The sequence below is a fragment of the Delphinus delphis genome, chromosome 12, assembly GCF_949987515.2.
Source record: "Delphinus delphis chromosome 12, mDelDel1.2, whole genome shotgun sequence".
Lineage (NCBI taxonomy): Eukaryota > Metazoa > Chordata > Mammalia > Artiodactyla > Delphinidae > Delphinus > Delphinus delphis.
This window is the reverse complement of record NC_082694.2, coordinates 9,617,393-9,633,865: the sequence shown is the minus strand read 5'-3', so window position 1 is coordinate 9,633,865 and position 16,473 is coordinate 9,617,393. Positions and strand designations below refer to the sequence as shown.

The 16,473-nt window shown below is 44.0% G+C and overlaps 1 protein-coding gene across 1 annotated transcript in view; it reads left to right on the top strand.

The window, feature by feature from the left end:
- VWA3B (von Willebrand factor A domain containing 3B) overlaps positions 1-16,473 on the top strand; it is a 205,646-nt gene that overhangs the window by 90,376 nt on the left and 98,797 nt on the right. The window contains exons 9-11 of the mRNA XM_060027679.1: positions 3,609-3,796; positions 11,365-11,519; positions 16,182-16,320. Of these exons, the coding sequence (XP_059883662.1) occupies positions 3,609-3,796; positions 11,365-11,519; positions 16,182-16,320 (482 nt within the window). The remainder of the gene's footprint in view (positions 1-3,608; positions 3,797-11,364; positions 11,520-16,181; positions 16,321-16,473) is intronic.

Here is a 16,473-nt window from a genome sequence, read left to right as displayed (position 1 = left end):
GTTTATTTTCAAGCTCTCCAAACTTTTTGCTAAGGAACCCTCTTTCTGAGTAATAGCCACTGACATGCAGTAGAAGTAGAGTCTGTGGAATACACTGTGGGAAACATTGAACTTGATGCTCTGTGAGGTTGGTTCCAGATCTAGAGCTGTAGTTTAGTCATTAGCTGACTGTTCCCTTGAAAGGCACATGGGCCATGGCAGGAATGAGGTGCTGGACAAGTAACTTTCAGTGGAGGAGGATGGGCCTCTTAGTCATGGTTCTTCAGAGACACGAAACCAATAGGATATGTGTATATTTAAGTGTGTGTGTGTGTGTGTGTATGTGTATGTATACATGTGTGTATACATGTGTATATAGAATTAGCTCACATGACTGTGGAAGCCAGCATGTCCAAAATCTGCAGGGCAGGCCAGCAGGCTGGAGACCCAGGGGAGAGCTGGTATTGCAGTTTGGGTCTGAAAGCAGAATTCCCTCTTCCTCAGGGGACGTCAGTCTGTCTTCTACTAAGGCTTCAGCTGAATGGAGATGCCCACTCACAATACGGAGGATTATCTGTTTTACTCAGAGTCTGCTAATTTAAATGTTAATCTCACTTTTAAAATACCTTCATAGAAACATCTAGAATAATATTTGTCAGGTATCTGGGTAGTGTGGCTCGGCTGAGTTGACACATAAGATTAACCATCGCCAAGGGGAGGGTAGTTATGGTGACTCTAAGTCATTGATGGCTGTGAGCCTCTAGAGGAGGAGTGGGCACTGACGGACTGTGTCCAGTTTGTCTCTTTGCCGTGGCCCTGGCTGTAGCCGTGATGTTTCGAAAGCACTGGCCGGTAGGTCTTACTCCTTGAAAAATGTTCTGAGATTGATAAGTAGGACAGGGGCCGGGTGGCAGGTAAGTTATCCTGTGACATGGATGTGATCTGCCCATGGATTAGAGAGAATCTAGGATGCACTGTGAGGTCACATCTCTATCATACATAAAGGTATTATCCTTGGCTCCATAGGTGAGAATTTATGTAGCACATTTAATTAAGACAACTGCAGGGGAAAGGGAAGGACCCCTTAGTGACTTGTAATGAATGGATGACTCCCTCGCCACTCCTCTCCTCTCCATGGGAAAATGAGGCTCAGATGGGGGTGGTGTAATTAGCACTGAAAGTGAAAAGATTTCACCCTTTCTCTCCTTTCTTCAGCTTTGGGGCACCTATGCTCTTTGGTTTTGTATGCTTGGCTGCCCCTCCTTTCCTTTATGAAGTTCAAGTTGCTTTGGGGTCTTCCTCCAACCCCTTTTCAGAGGGTAATTGGGAGCCTGAATCATACCCTCAGGGTGACTGCACTGCCTGGTCCTGGGTGAAGCTACAGTCAAAACTTAGTCTCTGGCTCTTTAAAAATCCCTTCTTAGAATTTGTTTGATGTGTTTTTAGGAAATTCTTTTATGATTGGCTTGAATTTATAATTGATAAAAGGCTCTTGTCTTTTCAAAAGAAAGCAACCCAAAAGAGAGCAAAGCATGTGATGGGTGTGTGTGTTGCTATGGAAATAATTGAATGAAAACTTTATTTCCTGCTTACACCTATTGATCATAAAGGAGGGAGGAGAATAAAGTAGGAGTAAAGAGGAGACAAAGGCTTAGAATGTAATCAACAATAATTGAGGAAAAATGGTCACCCAAAGGGTTTCTCCAAGGAGGCTGACCCCCCTGACGAAAATGCCTCCAATTTCCTTTTGCTTTTTCCCTGCGATGCAGGAGAACTTGCAGGAGAACCTTGGGATCAGAAGCTCTGGGAAACCTCTGATTTCAGTCCCCTGTGCAGATTGAAAAGACACTTTGTGAATCACGTAGAAACCAACTGCTGACATCGGGGATGGTGTCCAGAGGGGCTTTTGATGCCAGATTGGTTTAAAGTTCAAAAGCCAAAATCAAGCTTCTTTGAGAAGTTCCAGCTCCAGTAGGTTTCAGAGTGCGTTATTTAAAAGCTGTTCTATTAAAATTTGAGGACATACGTAACATTAATGGACAGATCCTTTATGTGTTATTGAGAAATAATTGGCTCTCAAGTGTTTTATTTCTTCAAATATTATTCTAATTATATATCCCCTTAAATATAGTCATGGATAACTATGGGTAATATTTTTGTTTCCCATTAAAAGTATAATTTAACATGAATCTGTCTGACAGAAGCATAAATGGAGCGATCGCCGAATCATAATTTAGAAAGCTCTCTTCATCTCACCCTAGTGTTGGCTGCACAGTATAATCGCCTAGGGAACTTTGAAAAATCTCAACGTCCAGATCAGTTAAAACAGAAGCTAATGCATGGGGCCCAGGCATCAGTATATTTTTAAACTCCTCAGAGGATTCCAGTGTGCAGGGTTGAGAACCACTGATCCAAGTGAAAATAAACTCTGTAGGGCTGGTGGACCTGATACGTGGTAGTACCCGTTTTAAAAACCACCTCTCTGCACAGCACCTTCTCCCGGTTCTCCTGAGGCTCTACTGGTCCCACTGCGGCTAAGAGCTTCTTAGCCTTTCTGCCTTCCTTGCAGGGGCCTCATGCAGACAAATGTTATCGGCCTCTCTCTGGAATAAGAAAGCCCTCATTTGTAGCATCTGCTGATTTTCAGATTTTGTATTATGCTCCCGGCAGGCATGGTCAGTTTCACCACACGCTACCACTGAGCCTGGAGTCGGGAGGGAAAGGGGCACAGTCAGCTCTCACGGGCCAGCTCCAGACACCATGCCTCCTCTGTGCCCACCCTCAGATACCCCACTCTCCCTTAGGTGGCCATAGGGGTTTTGAGCCACATGGATAGATACTTTGCTGTTTGTATGATAAGCTGGCTTCTCCGGTGTTCTGCTCAGGTAACATAACACCTCCTCCCCCTTAGAGAGTACAGATAAGATTTGGCAAACACCAAGGGAATGCGCCTAAGGCTAGGGATACTTGGGCGATTGGCCTTCTTGCTGTAATTGATCATGTGAGCCTGAAGTGAGGCATAGGTACAGCTCCAGGCGCCTGAGCTGACGTGAGGTTCTTGAGCCTGCAGAGTTGAGAGCCAGGCTCTGAATCAGGATAAATTCACCAAGTTAACAGGGGAGCTCCTGTCCCTGATTCCCCTCCCCACTCGTTACTACGCACTTTCACATAACTTTTCATATTGAATCACTTCGACACCCTTAGGAAGGCCAAGCAGATGCTATCTGCAGGTGAAGAATTCCACTGAAGCTCAGAGAGGTTAAATGGGGTAACTCACCCAAGTTTGAGCAACTTGCCCAAGCTAGTAAGTAACGGGGCCAGGACTTGAACCCAGAGCTTCTGACCCTACGGTTAATGCTCTCCTGCCTTGCCTATCAGCCACCTCCCCCTCTGCATGCGTCCAGTCAACTTAGGTAGCAGAGGAAGTGAAATGAAAAGTAGCAGATTCCTGCCTTCCAGTCTTGTGGACCAATTCTCTGCCAGTCCTGCTTTGGAAAGCATGCTTCCTGAAAAGAATGTGAGCTAACAAAGAACATGTTTCTTTAAAATATTAAGTTGAGGATGACATATGAAAGTCTTGTGTCATATGAACGGCTGATGAATTGTGATTCCAAAACTACAATTAGGAGCAACCTCTGCCGAAAATGAGTCGAATCCAGAGGACACCTGGGACTCTGAGAAGTGGCTACAGAAATACGGTTTGAAATCCCAGAAGCTGTCATTTTATGATGTCATTGCTGACTGCTCCTTCCGCCATGCTGATGGAGTTGTTGATATAAAAGCCAAACCAGAGGACGAGTCGGTGCAGACCAGTGCGGTAAGTGAAGTGAACCCCTAGACGGGGATGCCCTGGGAGGGGCATCGAGGACCAGGGCTGGACCCAGGGCAGGACCAAGGTTGAAAGGCAGCATGAATGCTGCCTTTGAAGAAGGATGCCCCTCTGCTCCCTGCCTTACACTTTTCTGAATGCTACTTGTGGGAGTGGAGCTCAAGTCTGAGAATGGCTTCTAGATATAAGTGAATTAGACAATCATTATACATAAGCCAGGAGCTGTGCTTATGGAAATTCAGGCATTGTGTCAAAAAAGAAGCCCTTTGTTTCCCCGTATTGAATGGAAGAGAGAAACTGCTGGTGAATATGCCCCAAAGCAGGCATTTCTCCGGTCCTCTTGGACCGTCACTGTATTGGAGCTACATTATTCAAGTGGCTACCAGCCAGCATTTACTGGATTTCCAGTAAACATAAAATTATATTCTCTAAGGGGTTATAGCGTGGTAAGGGTCTATGCTGTAAACTTTTGAAAGGTGTAGTTCCCTTGTGACAGTGGGTCTGAAAGGAATACAGCTTCTCAAAATGCCTGGCTCTGGCTCGTAGTGGAAGGATAATGATCTGTAGTAGTGGCTCCTAACCTTTAGGGTGCATGAGTCACTGGGTTGGAGGCCGGGCCCAGGAAAGTGCATTTATAACAATCCCCAGAGGATGCTGAAGCTGCTGATCTGGGAGCCACACTTGGAGAAACACTGGTGTGTAGAACAGGACCCAGAAGACTGTCCGAAGTTTAGAATTAGAGAAAGACTGAAAAGTGTCTCCATATGAAACAGAAAATCAGGGTAAAATGAATATTGTAAATCTGTAAAACTGAGGGACATCTCTTTTAGAAGTTAGTGAAAACCCAGATACACACTGAAGTGAGAGCTAAAATGCAAGCCACGGAGCAGACATGTCAGTCACAGCAGCCCAGCAGAGACTACTTGGAGAGGAAGTCAAGGTCCTTCCCAAATGCAGTGTCCCTTTATGTATTCTCTAAGGCTCTGATTCAGTGTCAAGATCATCATTGCGAAACCTCTCAATCCTACAGAGGTGAAACCCCCGTCTCCTTGACACTCCCTCTTAGGCTGCATGGCCACTGGTTCCACACGTCCACCCGAGGAAGCACTGTTTTCCTTTGGGGCCACGTTAGCCACATGACGTTGTGTTTTTGCCCCCTGATTGCCGTTTACAATGAACTGCAAGGAGGAGAATGTCAAAATTGAATGAGAAAAAATGCAGAATTGACGCAAGACTTGTTTCCTGGCTTACATATTGGGATCCAGAGTAATTGCTACATTGCAGGGAAATCTCATTTGTGGGTTTCCTCCCTCAGTACCGTTTTCTGCTTTTGTAGACCTTTTTCAGTAATGTTATTAGTTCAGGAAATCATACCTAATTAAATTTTCATTTTTAAAATACGTTAGGCCCTGAATATTTTAAAATATGAATTCGTGTCAATTTGAACATAGCTTACTGCAGGCTCCCAACAGTGTGGTATGCACAGGTCTTCTCTAATACTGATTTTTTCCTTTGCTTTCTTGACAAATTTAAATGAAATTTTACAGGGATGGTTTGAAGAATTTGGCTTTATAAATGGGGAATTTTACCTCAAACTTCTGACACTAACAAATTATAATAAGGTAAAAGTTGAGAAGTGTACAGTATAGCTGCCCTCGTTCACCAATGAAAAAGGGACAATTTTATTATTTATTTATTTATTTTTTTGTGGTACACGGGCCTCTCACTGCTGTGGCCTCTCCCGTTGCGGAGCACAGGCTCCAGACGCGCAGGCTCAGCGGCCATGGCTCACGGGCCCAGCCACTCCACAGCATGTGGGATCTTCCCGGACCAGGGCACGAACCCGTGTCCCCCGCATCGGCAGGTGGACTCTCAACCACTGCGCCACCAGGGGAGCCCGACAATTTTATTTTTAGTATTTGGGGCTACGTATCTGAAACTGGATTTATACCTAAAACTGTGATGTGTGTATAAGGTAGAAAGAAACTGAAGCTGTGAAATAGGTTGATTCTTTAGGGTTCCCCCAGACTCCCACTGGGAAGGACCCCCTAGACTTTTAACTATAAAAACTGCTTTGTAGGTATGGATCCAGGAAATTGAGACACTGAGAAATAAATGACGAAAAATGCCTTGTTGTGTAGCATTTCTAAGATGGATGAGCAGGGGAGGAGAGGAGACAAAAATGCATTTCTAATTAGGGAATTTGCAGGCAAAGTCTAGTAACTTGATGTCTTGGGGCACCCCTTGAAGTCACGTTGCATTCATGGCCACTTATGTTGCTTGAGCACAAAGCCAGCCCTGATGTTCAGAAACCCACTCTAGTCTCATCACGTATTCCTCCAACATATATTTATTGAGCCTTCACTATGTACCAGGCAGTGTGGTATGGTGGAAAGTACACCGGAGTTGAATGAGAAGACTTGAGTGTAAATACTGCTTCTACCAGTTGCTAAATATGAGATGTTGAGCAAATAATTTAACCTGTTTGAGTCTCACTCTCCACATCTGTAAAATGGGCGGTGTAAAGTCTGAATTTGAAAATTGCACGTATAAGCACGATGCCTGGCACTTAGGAGATGCCCACTAGATGTTGCCTTCCTTGTTTTCTTTATTACAAACATGGTGAGTCAGAAAGGAGCATTTATGGAATGCCTGCTCACTTTATATGCAAGGTGAATATTTGTGCTCTTGTATCACACATGAGAAAATGAAGTCCCAGGGCCTCCAAGGGGTTAGACAACTCAGCTGAGATCTCGTGGCAGGTAGAGGCAGGGTTTGAATTCACATCTGTTGGGCTCTCAACGCTGTGCTTTTCCCATTTGGACACTCTGGTGCCGGACACCTGTGTTCTCGTAACTTCTGGTCTGGTGTGTTTCCATTTGGAAATGCACAGGGCACAGTTGGGAAATGCCACCTGATGGGATTCAGTGTAGGGAGCACATGGTGAGACTGAGAGAGAGGATGTGTTTCTCCTTCCATCTTTGCACTGCGGTGGAGACATGGTTCGCCTTCCTGCCTGCCTTGAGAACATCAGGACTGATCCCATTATGTGCTTCAACCCTGCCTACATCAGTCACCCCTGGACCCCTGGATTCTCATCCCTGTGTGGCTCTGGCATCCCTTCTGTGAGCCTCTTCCATCCCCCACTGACTCCTAAAACCCCTCCACTGTGCCCTCTGGAACTGGAAGTCATCAGCAGACCCTCCGTAGCCTCACATACTCTGAAATGTTCCCTTCACCTGCTTGTCTGGGTTCTTGCTCAAGGACCCTAGTTTCTCTCCCATTCTCCCTGGGTCTGTGGGCACAGAGGTGGGTGGTGACCTCCTTGCTTCTCTTTGCTGTTTCTTGATCATTCTCCCTCCCTCTTCCCAGGTCATCAGAATGTACCACCCAAGGTACCTTCTGTATCTGACACCCACTGAGCCTCAGGTCACCTCCATCCATCCTTGAAGATTATAGCTTCTGGCTTGCTGTCACTGGCTCCAGCTGTTTCAGTCCTTAGTGATGTCAGTTTTTTGTGGATGACCCTTCCCATACCCAGACCTTTCATTTCTCTGACCTGTTCAATGACCTTCTCCTCCATTCCTTCTCTTCCATCCTGCCATGGCATACCCTTGACCTCGTCATGGCAAATAACTGTGTAATCATAACCCACATAATCAATTCCAAAGGTCCCACTCTTTTTAGGTCATTTCCTCTACTACACTAATTCCAGTCTTTCAGCCCCATGGGGATATACAGCTGGTTGTTTCTGTGACCTTTTCTCTGTCCTCTATCCTTTGTCCCTTTCATAATCCTCAGCTACTCCCCATGCCTTACATTCTTGCACTCATCTGGCAAAACCCCAACCTTTGTTAAACCCAGCTTTCTGCCTTATACTCGTGCAGTTGACTCTGATGAAGGAAACTGGAGAAAAACACACAGCCACCTGGTTTCACTTTAAATTCCTGACGTCTGATTTCAGGCAGATCTTTTGTGCCGCTGCCCCGCACTCTGCTCGGGTTTACAATCCACTCTGACTCCTGTTCTCTGAGATGCCTGCCTCCTCTCTCCTCACACCTCCAACACCTCCTCCTCCCCACCCGCCCTTAGCAGGAGACCTTGCTTCGCAGTTCACTGAACACTGAAGTGAACATCCGTGAACATTTGCCTCCACGTTACAAATCCCCGGGCATCTGCACCTGTACGCTCTACCCCTGTTTCTTCTAGGATGGCTGAATTGTCCTCACCAGCCAACCCTTCCACGTGTGCACTGACCCCTATCCTCTCTTTCATCCATTCTCCCCCTTTCTAGTCTGTGTCATTATTATTGTCCTCATTTCTAGATCTTTCCTGTCAGCATAAAAAACATGGCGGTACTCCTCCCATCTTAAAAATACAATTCGTTGACCCCCGTCTTCGTCTCTGGCTCTGCCTCTTCTGCCTTATTCCTCTGTTCATGTTTGGAACCCGATGCCTCAATAGTTTTGTAAATTCTTTTTCTCTAACCCCATAGTTCTCCCGTGCTCTCCTGAATATACGCCAATGAGGCAAAGGTCTCACTCTTTCCGAGGAGCCCTGAATTGCTAAATTCAGAGGTTAATTCTCAGTCTCTTTCTTACTTGACCTGTTATCACCAGTTGCTATTGTTGGTTACTTCCATGAAATTCTTTGGCTTGCAGAAAATACACTGTCTTGTTTTTCTGCCCAGCTCACTGGCTAACCTTTTTTTTTTTTTTAAATCAGAGAATTTTATGAAACATTTTATTTTTTAAAAAACTTTTTATTGGAGTATTGTTGTTTTACAATGTTGTGTTAGTTCCTACTGTACAGCAAAGTAAATCAGCTATATGTATACATATATCCCCTCTTTTTTGGATTTCCTTCTCGTTTAGGTCACCCCAGAGCACTGAGTAGAGTTTCCTGTGCTACACAGCCGGTTCTCATCAGTTATCTATTTTATACATAGTATCAGTTGTGTATAAGTGTCAATCCCCCTCCCCCAGTTCATCCTGGCTAATCTTTCTCAGTCTTCCTTGTTATTTCGTTGTCATTTTCCCAATCTCTATCTGCCGAAGGGCCTCAAGGCGCAGTCCCTGGACCTCTTCTCTATCTGCTCTCATTCTCTGGATGACCTCATCCGGCCCCGTGGCTTTTAATACTGTGTGCGTGCTGGTGACTTCCAACTCCAGCCCTGAGTCCTTCCCTGGCCTTTGCCGGACTACTTGCCATGTTACTGGGATGTCTAATAGGCATCTGGAACCTAACACGTCGACACTGAATCCCCATCTTTCCCTTCAAGGCTGCTCTCCCATAATCTTCCTCCCATCAATTTATTGCCACTCCACTTTTTTAGTTCTTTGGGCCAAAAATCTGGGAGTCATTCCTGACTCCCCTCTTTTATCTCATACCCACATCTGACCTCTCATTAAATCCTGTCAGTTCTACCTTCATACTATATCTGTAAATCAGCATCTGGCCACTTCTCACCATTCCTACCCCTGGTCCAAGCTGCCTCACTGATCTCCTGACTCTGCCCTTGACTATCTACAGTCTATTCTCAGCAGAGTATCCACAGTTATCCTTTAAAATGAAAAAAGGGGGCTTCCCTGGTGGCGCAGTGGTTAAGAATCCACCTGCCAATACAGGGGACACAGGTTCGAGCCCTGGTCCGGGAGGATCCCACGTGCTGCGGAGCAACTAAGCCCGTGTGCCACAACTACCGAGCCTGCGTTCTAGAGCCCGCGAGCCACAACTACTGAGGCTGCGTGCCACAAATACTGAAGCCCGCACGCCTAGAGCCTGGGCTCCGCGACAAGCCACCACAACAAGAAGCCCGTGCACCATTCACTGAAACTAAAGCCTGGCACAGCAACGAAGACCCAACGCAACCATAAATAAATAAATTTATTTTTAAAAAACCCGAAAACTGTTTAGAAATGAAACTTTTAAATTGTGAGTAAGACAAGTATAAATTGTGTCATTTTTCTAAGAGAATAGATCTGGAAAGTTCTCATCACAAGAAAAAAATTGTAACTGTGGGGTGATGAAGGTTAACTAAACTTACCATGGTGATCATTTCCCCGTATATCCATATATCAAATCATTATGTTACACCTAAAACTAATAAAATGTTAAATGTCAGTTGTATCTCAATTTAAAAACATTGTGTCGCTTCTTATGTTAAGGCCCTTGGATGGTTCCTTTTTTCATTCAGAGGACAAGCCAGAATCATTTCCCTCAGTGAGCAAGCTTCACAGCATCTGCTTCCTGGTCCTCCTCCTCCTGTTTCTCTGGCTTCATCTTGCTCTTTCCCTCACTCACTATGTTTCGGCTATACTGCCCTTCCTAAAAGTCTACAGACATGCTAGGCAAACACTTACCTAAGGGCTTTTGTCGTTGATGTGTCCTCAGACTCCCCCTAGACCTCTGAAGGGCCACACGCTTTGTTCCCTCAGTTTTCAGTCATATTTCATCTTCTCTCTCTTTTTTTTTTTTTTTTGTGGTACGCGGGCCTCTCACTGTTGTGGCCTCTCCTGTTGTGGAGCAGAGGCTCCGGACGCGCAGGCTCAGAGGCCATGGCTCACGGGTCCAGCCACTCTGCGGCATGTGGGATCTTCCCGGACCAGGGCACGAACCCGCGTCCCCTGCATCAGCAGGCGGACTCTCAACCACTGCGCCACCAGGGAAGCCCTCATCTTCTCTTTGAGGCTTTCCCTTCTAGGTTTTAACTTGCCCCTTCCCCTCCCCTGTCCCTCAGCATTCTCTCTTGTCCTTCCTTGCCTTATTTGTCTCCACAGCATTTGTCATCCTCTGACCTGCTAGATGAGTATTGGTTTATCATCTGGCTCTTTTCCTGTCATGTGAGCTCCACGAAGGCAGGGATTTTGGTCTTCTTTTATGGACTGTGTTCCTGGTGCCTAGAACAGGGCCTGGCGGAGGGGTGCTTGATGCATTTATAAACTGGTTGGGTGAGTGATAGAGACAGTCCTTCGGAAAGCTCTCTTTGTGGGAGGACTTTGTCCTTGGGCCAGTTCCGTATGTCCAGGAAGGACCCTAGATGTGGCATGGGGTTCTTTACTACTTTTCTTCATTTGGTGCTGGGAGTAACAGTGGAAAGATGCTTGGGGTGTCTTAAGTCCCACCTCCTCTAGATCTCCCTGACCCTCTAGTCCATTGTGAACTCTTTCTTCTTTGCCAGAACTTGCCCAATCATTACTGTCTCAACCCAGGACCAGGTACTGGGTGCTAGTGTTCTACACTGCTACTTTCTCTGTGTTTGTATATGTAGGTGTGTGCCTGTGTGTGTGTTTAGCATCTCCCTGCTGGAAACATTAGCTTCTCTGGGCACAAATGGGATTGCCCATGTCTTGCTGACCGACATTCACGACACCCAGTGCAGGGCTCCATATGGAGTAGGCCCCGGTAATAAGTTTGGTTGAACCAACTGTTGAATGATTTTATGGTGGGAGCGAGTGCTAGGAGCTGTGCAATAAGGCAGGGGTGGAGGTGCCATCTGGGGACTTTTCTTCTTTGAAAGGTTTCTCAGTGGCTTCTGTCCTGTGTCTTTTCCTTAGGAGACCAACAAGAAGACAGTGCATGCGAAATACTGCAGCAGATTTGTCCATGCTCCCTGGAAGGATGGGAGCTTGGTCCACGTCTGCATTACCAAGGAGAAGTACACATGGTACAGTGCGAGAATTCATGCAGTCCTGGCCCGGATCCAGAGGAGGTTGGTGTACTGCATGAGGGTACATTGCATGATCCAGCCTCTCTTGAAATGCAAGTCTGCTTGAGCCCTTGGTAAAGCTCAACCAAGAGAAATGGCCAGTAAGCATTGTTACGTCAGGGTTGCCATCTGATGGTTTGCTGTTGGCCTCATTGTTAATAACCAAAGGGGATGTTTGGATGCAGATTCTGAGCTGCCTTGATGCCAGTGCAGACTCTGAAAAACAGCAAACAAAGATGTAGTTATCATGTTGATTGTGCATCACTGTAGGAGGCAAAGGAACACTTCTGCTAATGTCTTGCATTTTCTGTGGGCCTCAGGTGTATAGCGGACTGTATGACACCTGTCCTCTGTACTCTTGAATACTACCTTTCAAGGCAACTGTTACAATGTTGTGAAACATTTATATGCAATGGAATAATATATATATACATATTAGAAATCTGCTAAAAATAACTTCATGTGCTCCCTCTCAACCCTGCTGGTTCTTAAAATATGTTAATGCTCATAAGAGTCTAGTGTACTAGGCTGTGACCTCAACATCAGCTCCATGGGGTGACCTAGCTCAACGCTTTCATCTCGCTGATGCCAAGGGAGGTGCTCTAGATGATGCTCTAGAATATGAAGACCACGTCCATTTAGGTGCATGGGCCCTAAGGTCAGGTAGAGCTGGATTCTAACCCCAGTCTGCTATTTTCTGTGACCCTGGGCAGGTTACTCAGTGTCTGTGTGCATCAGCTTTCTCATTTATAAAGCAGGAATGATCATGCCATTTACAGATGTGTTCTGTGGATTAGATTAGATACTAAGTCTAATGAGTTTAGGCTAGTACCCAGCCTGTAGTAGTCACTTGCAATCAGAGCTTTTTCCCTCCTTCCCTGTTTTCTGTTATAAACCACAAGCTGCAGACACCTGTCTCCCCCTGTATATACTCTGCAGAGCCCCCGTTTCTCAAAACCCAGCTGATGACGGGTTACTCAGAAAAAGTAATCCTTGCTTCTGGAGTCTTCTGTGCTTATGGTTTTGGGATTGACTCCCTTAGGAGAGTAGTTCGGATTTCAAATCTGGGGAAAAGGAAGCTGCTTGGAAGACACCCCACCTGGCAGCTCCTGGGTCTGTTTGTCCCTCTCCTCCCACCAGGTATCAAGCGTTGCCGGGAAGGTTTCTCTCCTCTTGTATTTTCTGGAAGACTTCATGGAGAATTAGTATCATCTCCCCCTTAAATGTTCATGGAATTCACCATTGAAGCCATCTGGGCCTGGAGCTTTTCTTTGTGGGAAGGTTTTTTTTTTTAACGCTGCATTCAATTTCTTTAAATATACATAGAGCTGATGTTGGTCATTTATGTCATCTTTATTTTCTAAGTCTGACTGGAGATTATCCATCCTATCAATCTTTTCAAAGAACTGGCTTCTGGTTTCACTGTTGTTGTTGTTTTGTTTTGTTTTGTTTCTCTGTAGGGTTTTCTCCTTTCTATGCCATTGATTTCTACTCTTATCTTTATTATTTCCTTCTTTCTCTTTACTCTGGGTTTGAGTTTTTTGAAATAGATACTTAGATCACTGATCTTGACCTCCCTTTCTAACATAAACATTTAATTTTATACATTTCCCTCTGAGTAGTGCTTTAACTGTCTCTCCAAATTTTGATATGTTGTATTTCATTTCATTCATCTCAAATCATTTTCTCATTTCCCCTTTGATTTCTTCTTTGGCCAAAGGGTCACTTCCCAAGTATTTGTGGATTTTTCCCGATAGCTTTTAATTTCACTGTGGACAGAGAAATATTGTATGATTTCAGTTCTTAGAAATCTGTTGAGATCTGTTTTGTGGCCCAGAATATGAAGAAAAAACCACTTTTGTTGGGTGGAGTGTACTTTAAATATCTCAGCTCAAGTTGGTTGATAGTATTATTCAAATCTTCCATATTATTACTGATTTTCTGCTTAATTGTTCTATAAATTATTGAGAGAAGGGTGTTAGAATCTCCAACTATAGTTGTGTATTTGTCCAATTTTTCTTTCAGTTCTAAAATTTTTTCTTCATGTAATTGGAAGCTCGATTAGCCAATACATGTGCATTTAGTGTTGTTAGGTCCTCTTGATGACCCAACTCCCTTATTGTTATGAAATGTCCCTTTTTATCTTTGGTAATATTCTTTGTTATGGAATCTGCTTTGTCTAATATCAATATAGCTACTCTGGCTTTCTTTTGTTATTTTCTGCAGGATTTTTCTTTTTTCTGTCCTTTTACCTTTACCTATATGTATCTTATATTGAAATAGGCTTCTTGTCAACAGAATATGTAAGGATATTATTTTTGATCCAATCTGACAATCTCTGCTTTTCATTGGAGTGTTAAGATCATTTATATTTAATGTGATTATTGATTTAGTTGGATTTAAACCTAAGATCTTGCTGTTTGTTTTCTATTCGTTCCACCTGTTCTTTGTTCCCTTTTTACTCTTATTCTGCCTACTTTGGTTTGAACATTTTTTACGATTCCATTTTATCCCCACTATTGGCTTGTTAACTCTGCCTCTTTGTTTGGTTTTGTTGTGGTGTGACTACTTTAGCATTTACAATATACATCTCTAACTTATCACAGTCTAGCTTCAAATAATAATATATTGCTTCATGTACATCATGAAAGTCTTCAGCTTCCATTTCCTTTCTGACTTGTCTGTTGCTGTCCTACACACTTTACTTCCACATATGCTATAAACCCCAAATACATTATAAACAATCAATTGTCTTGTAAACAGATTTAAAATGAGAATAAATGTATCTTGTATTGATTCACATATTTGTGATTTCTGTTGCTCTTTAGTCTGTTTGTACAGATCCTAGCACAGGTCTGTTGGTGATGCATTCTCTCAGCTGTTTTAGTCTGAAAAACTCTTGAATTTACTTTTATTTGTGGAAGGTATTTTTGCTAAGTATAGGATTCTAGGTTTACAGTTTTATCTTTTAATACTTTAAAAATTGTTCCCCATTCTTTTTGGCTTGCATGATGAGAAGTCACCTATTATTCCTATGTTGTCTCTGGTTCCTTTTAAGATTTTTTTCTTTATCACTAAATTTCAGCCATTATATGATGACGTGTCATGGTTTTTTTTTTTTTTTTCCTTTCTATTCGGGTTCTTTGAGCTTCTTGGATCTGTGGGTGTATTGTTTTCATCAAAACTGGAAACATTTGATTGTATTTCTTCAAATATTTTTCTGTGCCCCTTTCCCCCTCCTTAGTGTCTAATTACACATGTGTTAGACTTCTTGATATTGTTCCATGGGTTGCTTATTCTGTTATATTTTTTTAACCTTTTTCTCTCAGTGTTTTATTTTGGATTGTTTACTATTACTGTGTCTTTCTTAAAATTCCCTGATCTTTTCTTCTGCTAGTGTCTACTTCACTGTTAATAGCATGCAGTGTATTTTTCATTTCAGTCATTGTATATCTCTAGACGTTCCCCCAGAGGATTCTTTTTGGATCTCCCGTTCCTCTCATTCTGTTCCTACTTTACCTTCTTGAACGTATGGATTATGTTTGCAATAGCTGCGTAACATCCTTTTTTGCAAATTCTATCATCTGTGTCATTTTCAGGTACGTTTCTTTTGATCTGTCTTTCTTCTGGTTATGGGTCATAGTTTCCTGCTTCTCTGTGTGCCTGGTAATTTTCTACTGGATGCCAGATAGTTTGAATTCTACATTGTTGGGTACTGGATTTTGATGCATTTTTTATGTGTGTTCTGTGACGCAGTTGTTACTTGGAATGCAGTAAGTTACTCTGGGGCTTGCTTTTAAGTTAGTCAGCGTAGGTGCAGGGGAGCCTTTAGTTCAGGACTAATTTGGTCCTACTATTAAGGCAATACCGTTGTGAGGACTCTACTTGAGGCCACATGCATTATGGAGGCTTTTCCACTCTGGCTGATTGGAAGATGAACTATTTCCAGGCTTGCGTGAGCTCTGAGGGGTTGGTCCATCTATTACTTTTTTGGTGATTTATTCCCTGGCTTCAGTAGTTTCTTCACGCACATGCCCTGATCATAACTTAGCCGAAGTCTCCAGGGCACCCTTCTGCAGATATCAGGAGCACATTCTCTCTCCCTTTCAATCTCTCTTTCCATCCCTCTCTGACGCTCTTTCTCTCCTATGTAGTGATCTCCTCTTCAGTGTTTTGCCCTGTAAAGTCTAATTGACTGGGCCTTGCTGAACTCTGAACTCAGTTTCAAGTATTTTTTTAGTCTGCCCCACCCTCTCCCCCAGGGTTTGCCTGCAACCATGAATTTAATCTACATCCTGTGATGGGATCCTGAGCCTGGACCACAGAAGCAGTCCTGCTTACACGACCACCTAGCGCTTGGTTATTCCTGGGGTCTGGGGTTGCTTGATTCTATCCATAAGCTTCACTGAAGCTTCAGGAATATGCTGGCATGACTAGCTTGACTGCAGTCAGCAGGGTTAGAAGAATACATGGTGTGAAGTCATAGCTAAAGGCCTCAAAAATACCAGATGACTGGAAGTAATTTACTTTTGGCTTTGGAGCCCAGTATTGGATTTATTTTTCTGTCCTATTGGTTTTCCTCTGTAGACGTATCATTAAGTTCTTAGGACGATGCTCTGAGTGCCACAGGCTCTAACCATTCCCTTTCAACTATTTCCTGCCTAGGATTCAATGGCTACAGGATGGGAGTCAAGTCCTTTTTGGAAAAGTGCCTAGTGATTGTGTCTACATTCTCATTGACACATCTCACTCAATGAAGGGGAAACTGGACCTGGTGAAGAACAAGATCATCCAGCTCATGCAGGTGAGATGGAGCTCTCGGGACCAGGCACCTGGGGGCCGAGTATCACGAGTGCATCTCCGCCAGTCAGCACCTGTAGTGGTTGTCAGAGATGCCCAGGCCAGGTGTGCACTCAGGAATCACAGAAAAGCCACGTCAGAAAAAGGCTCCCTTTTG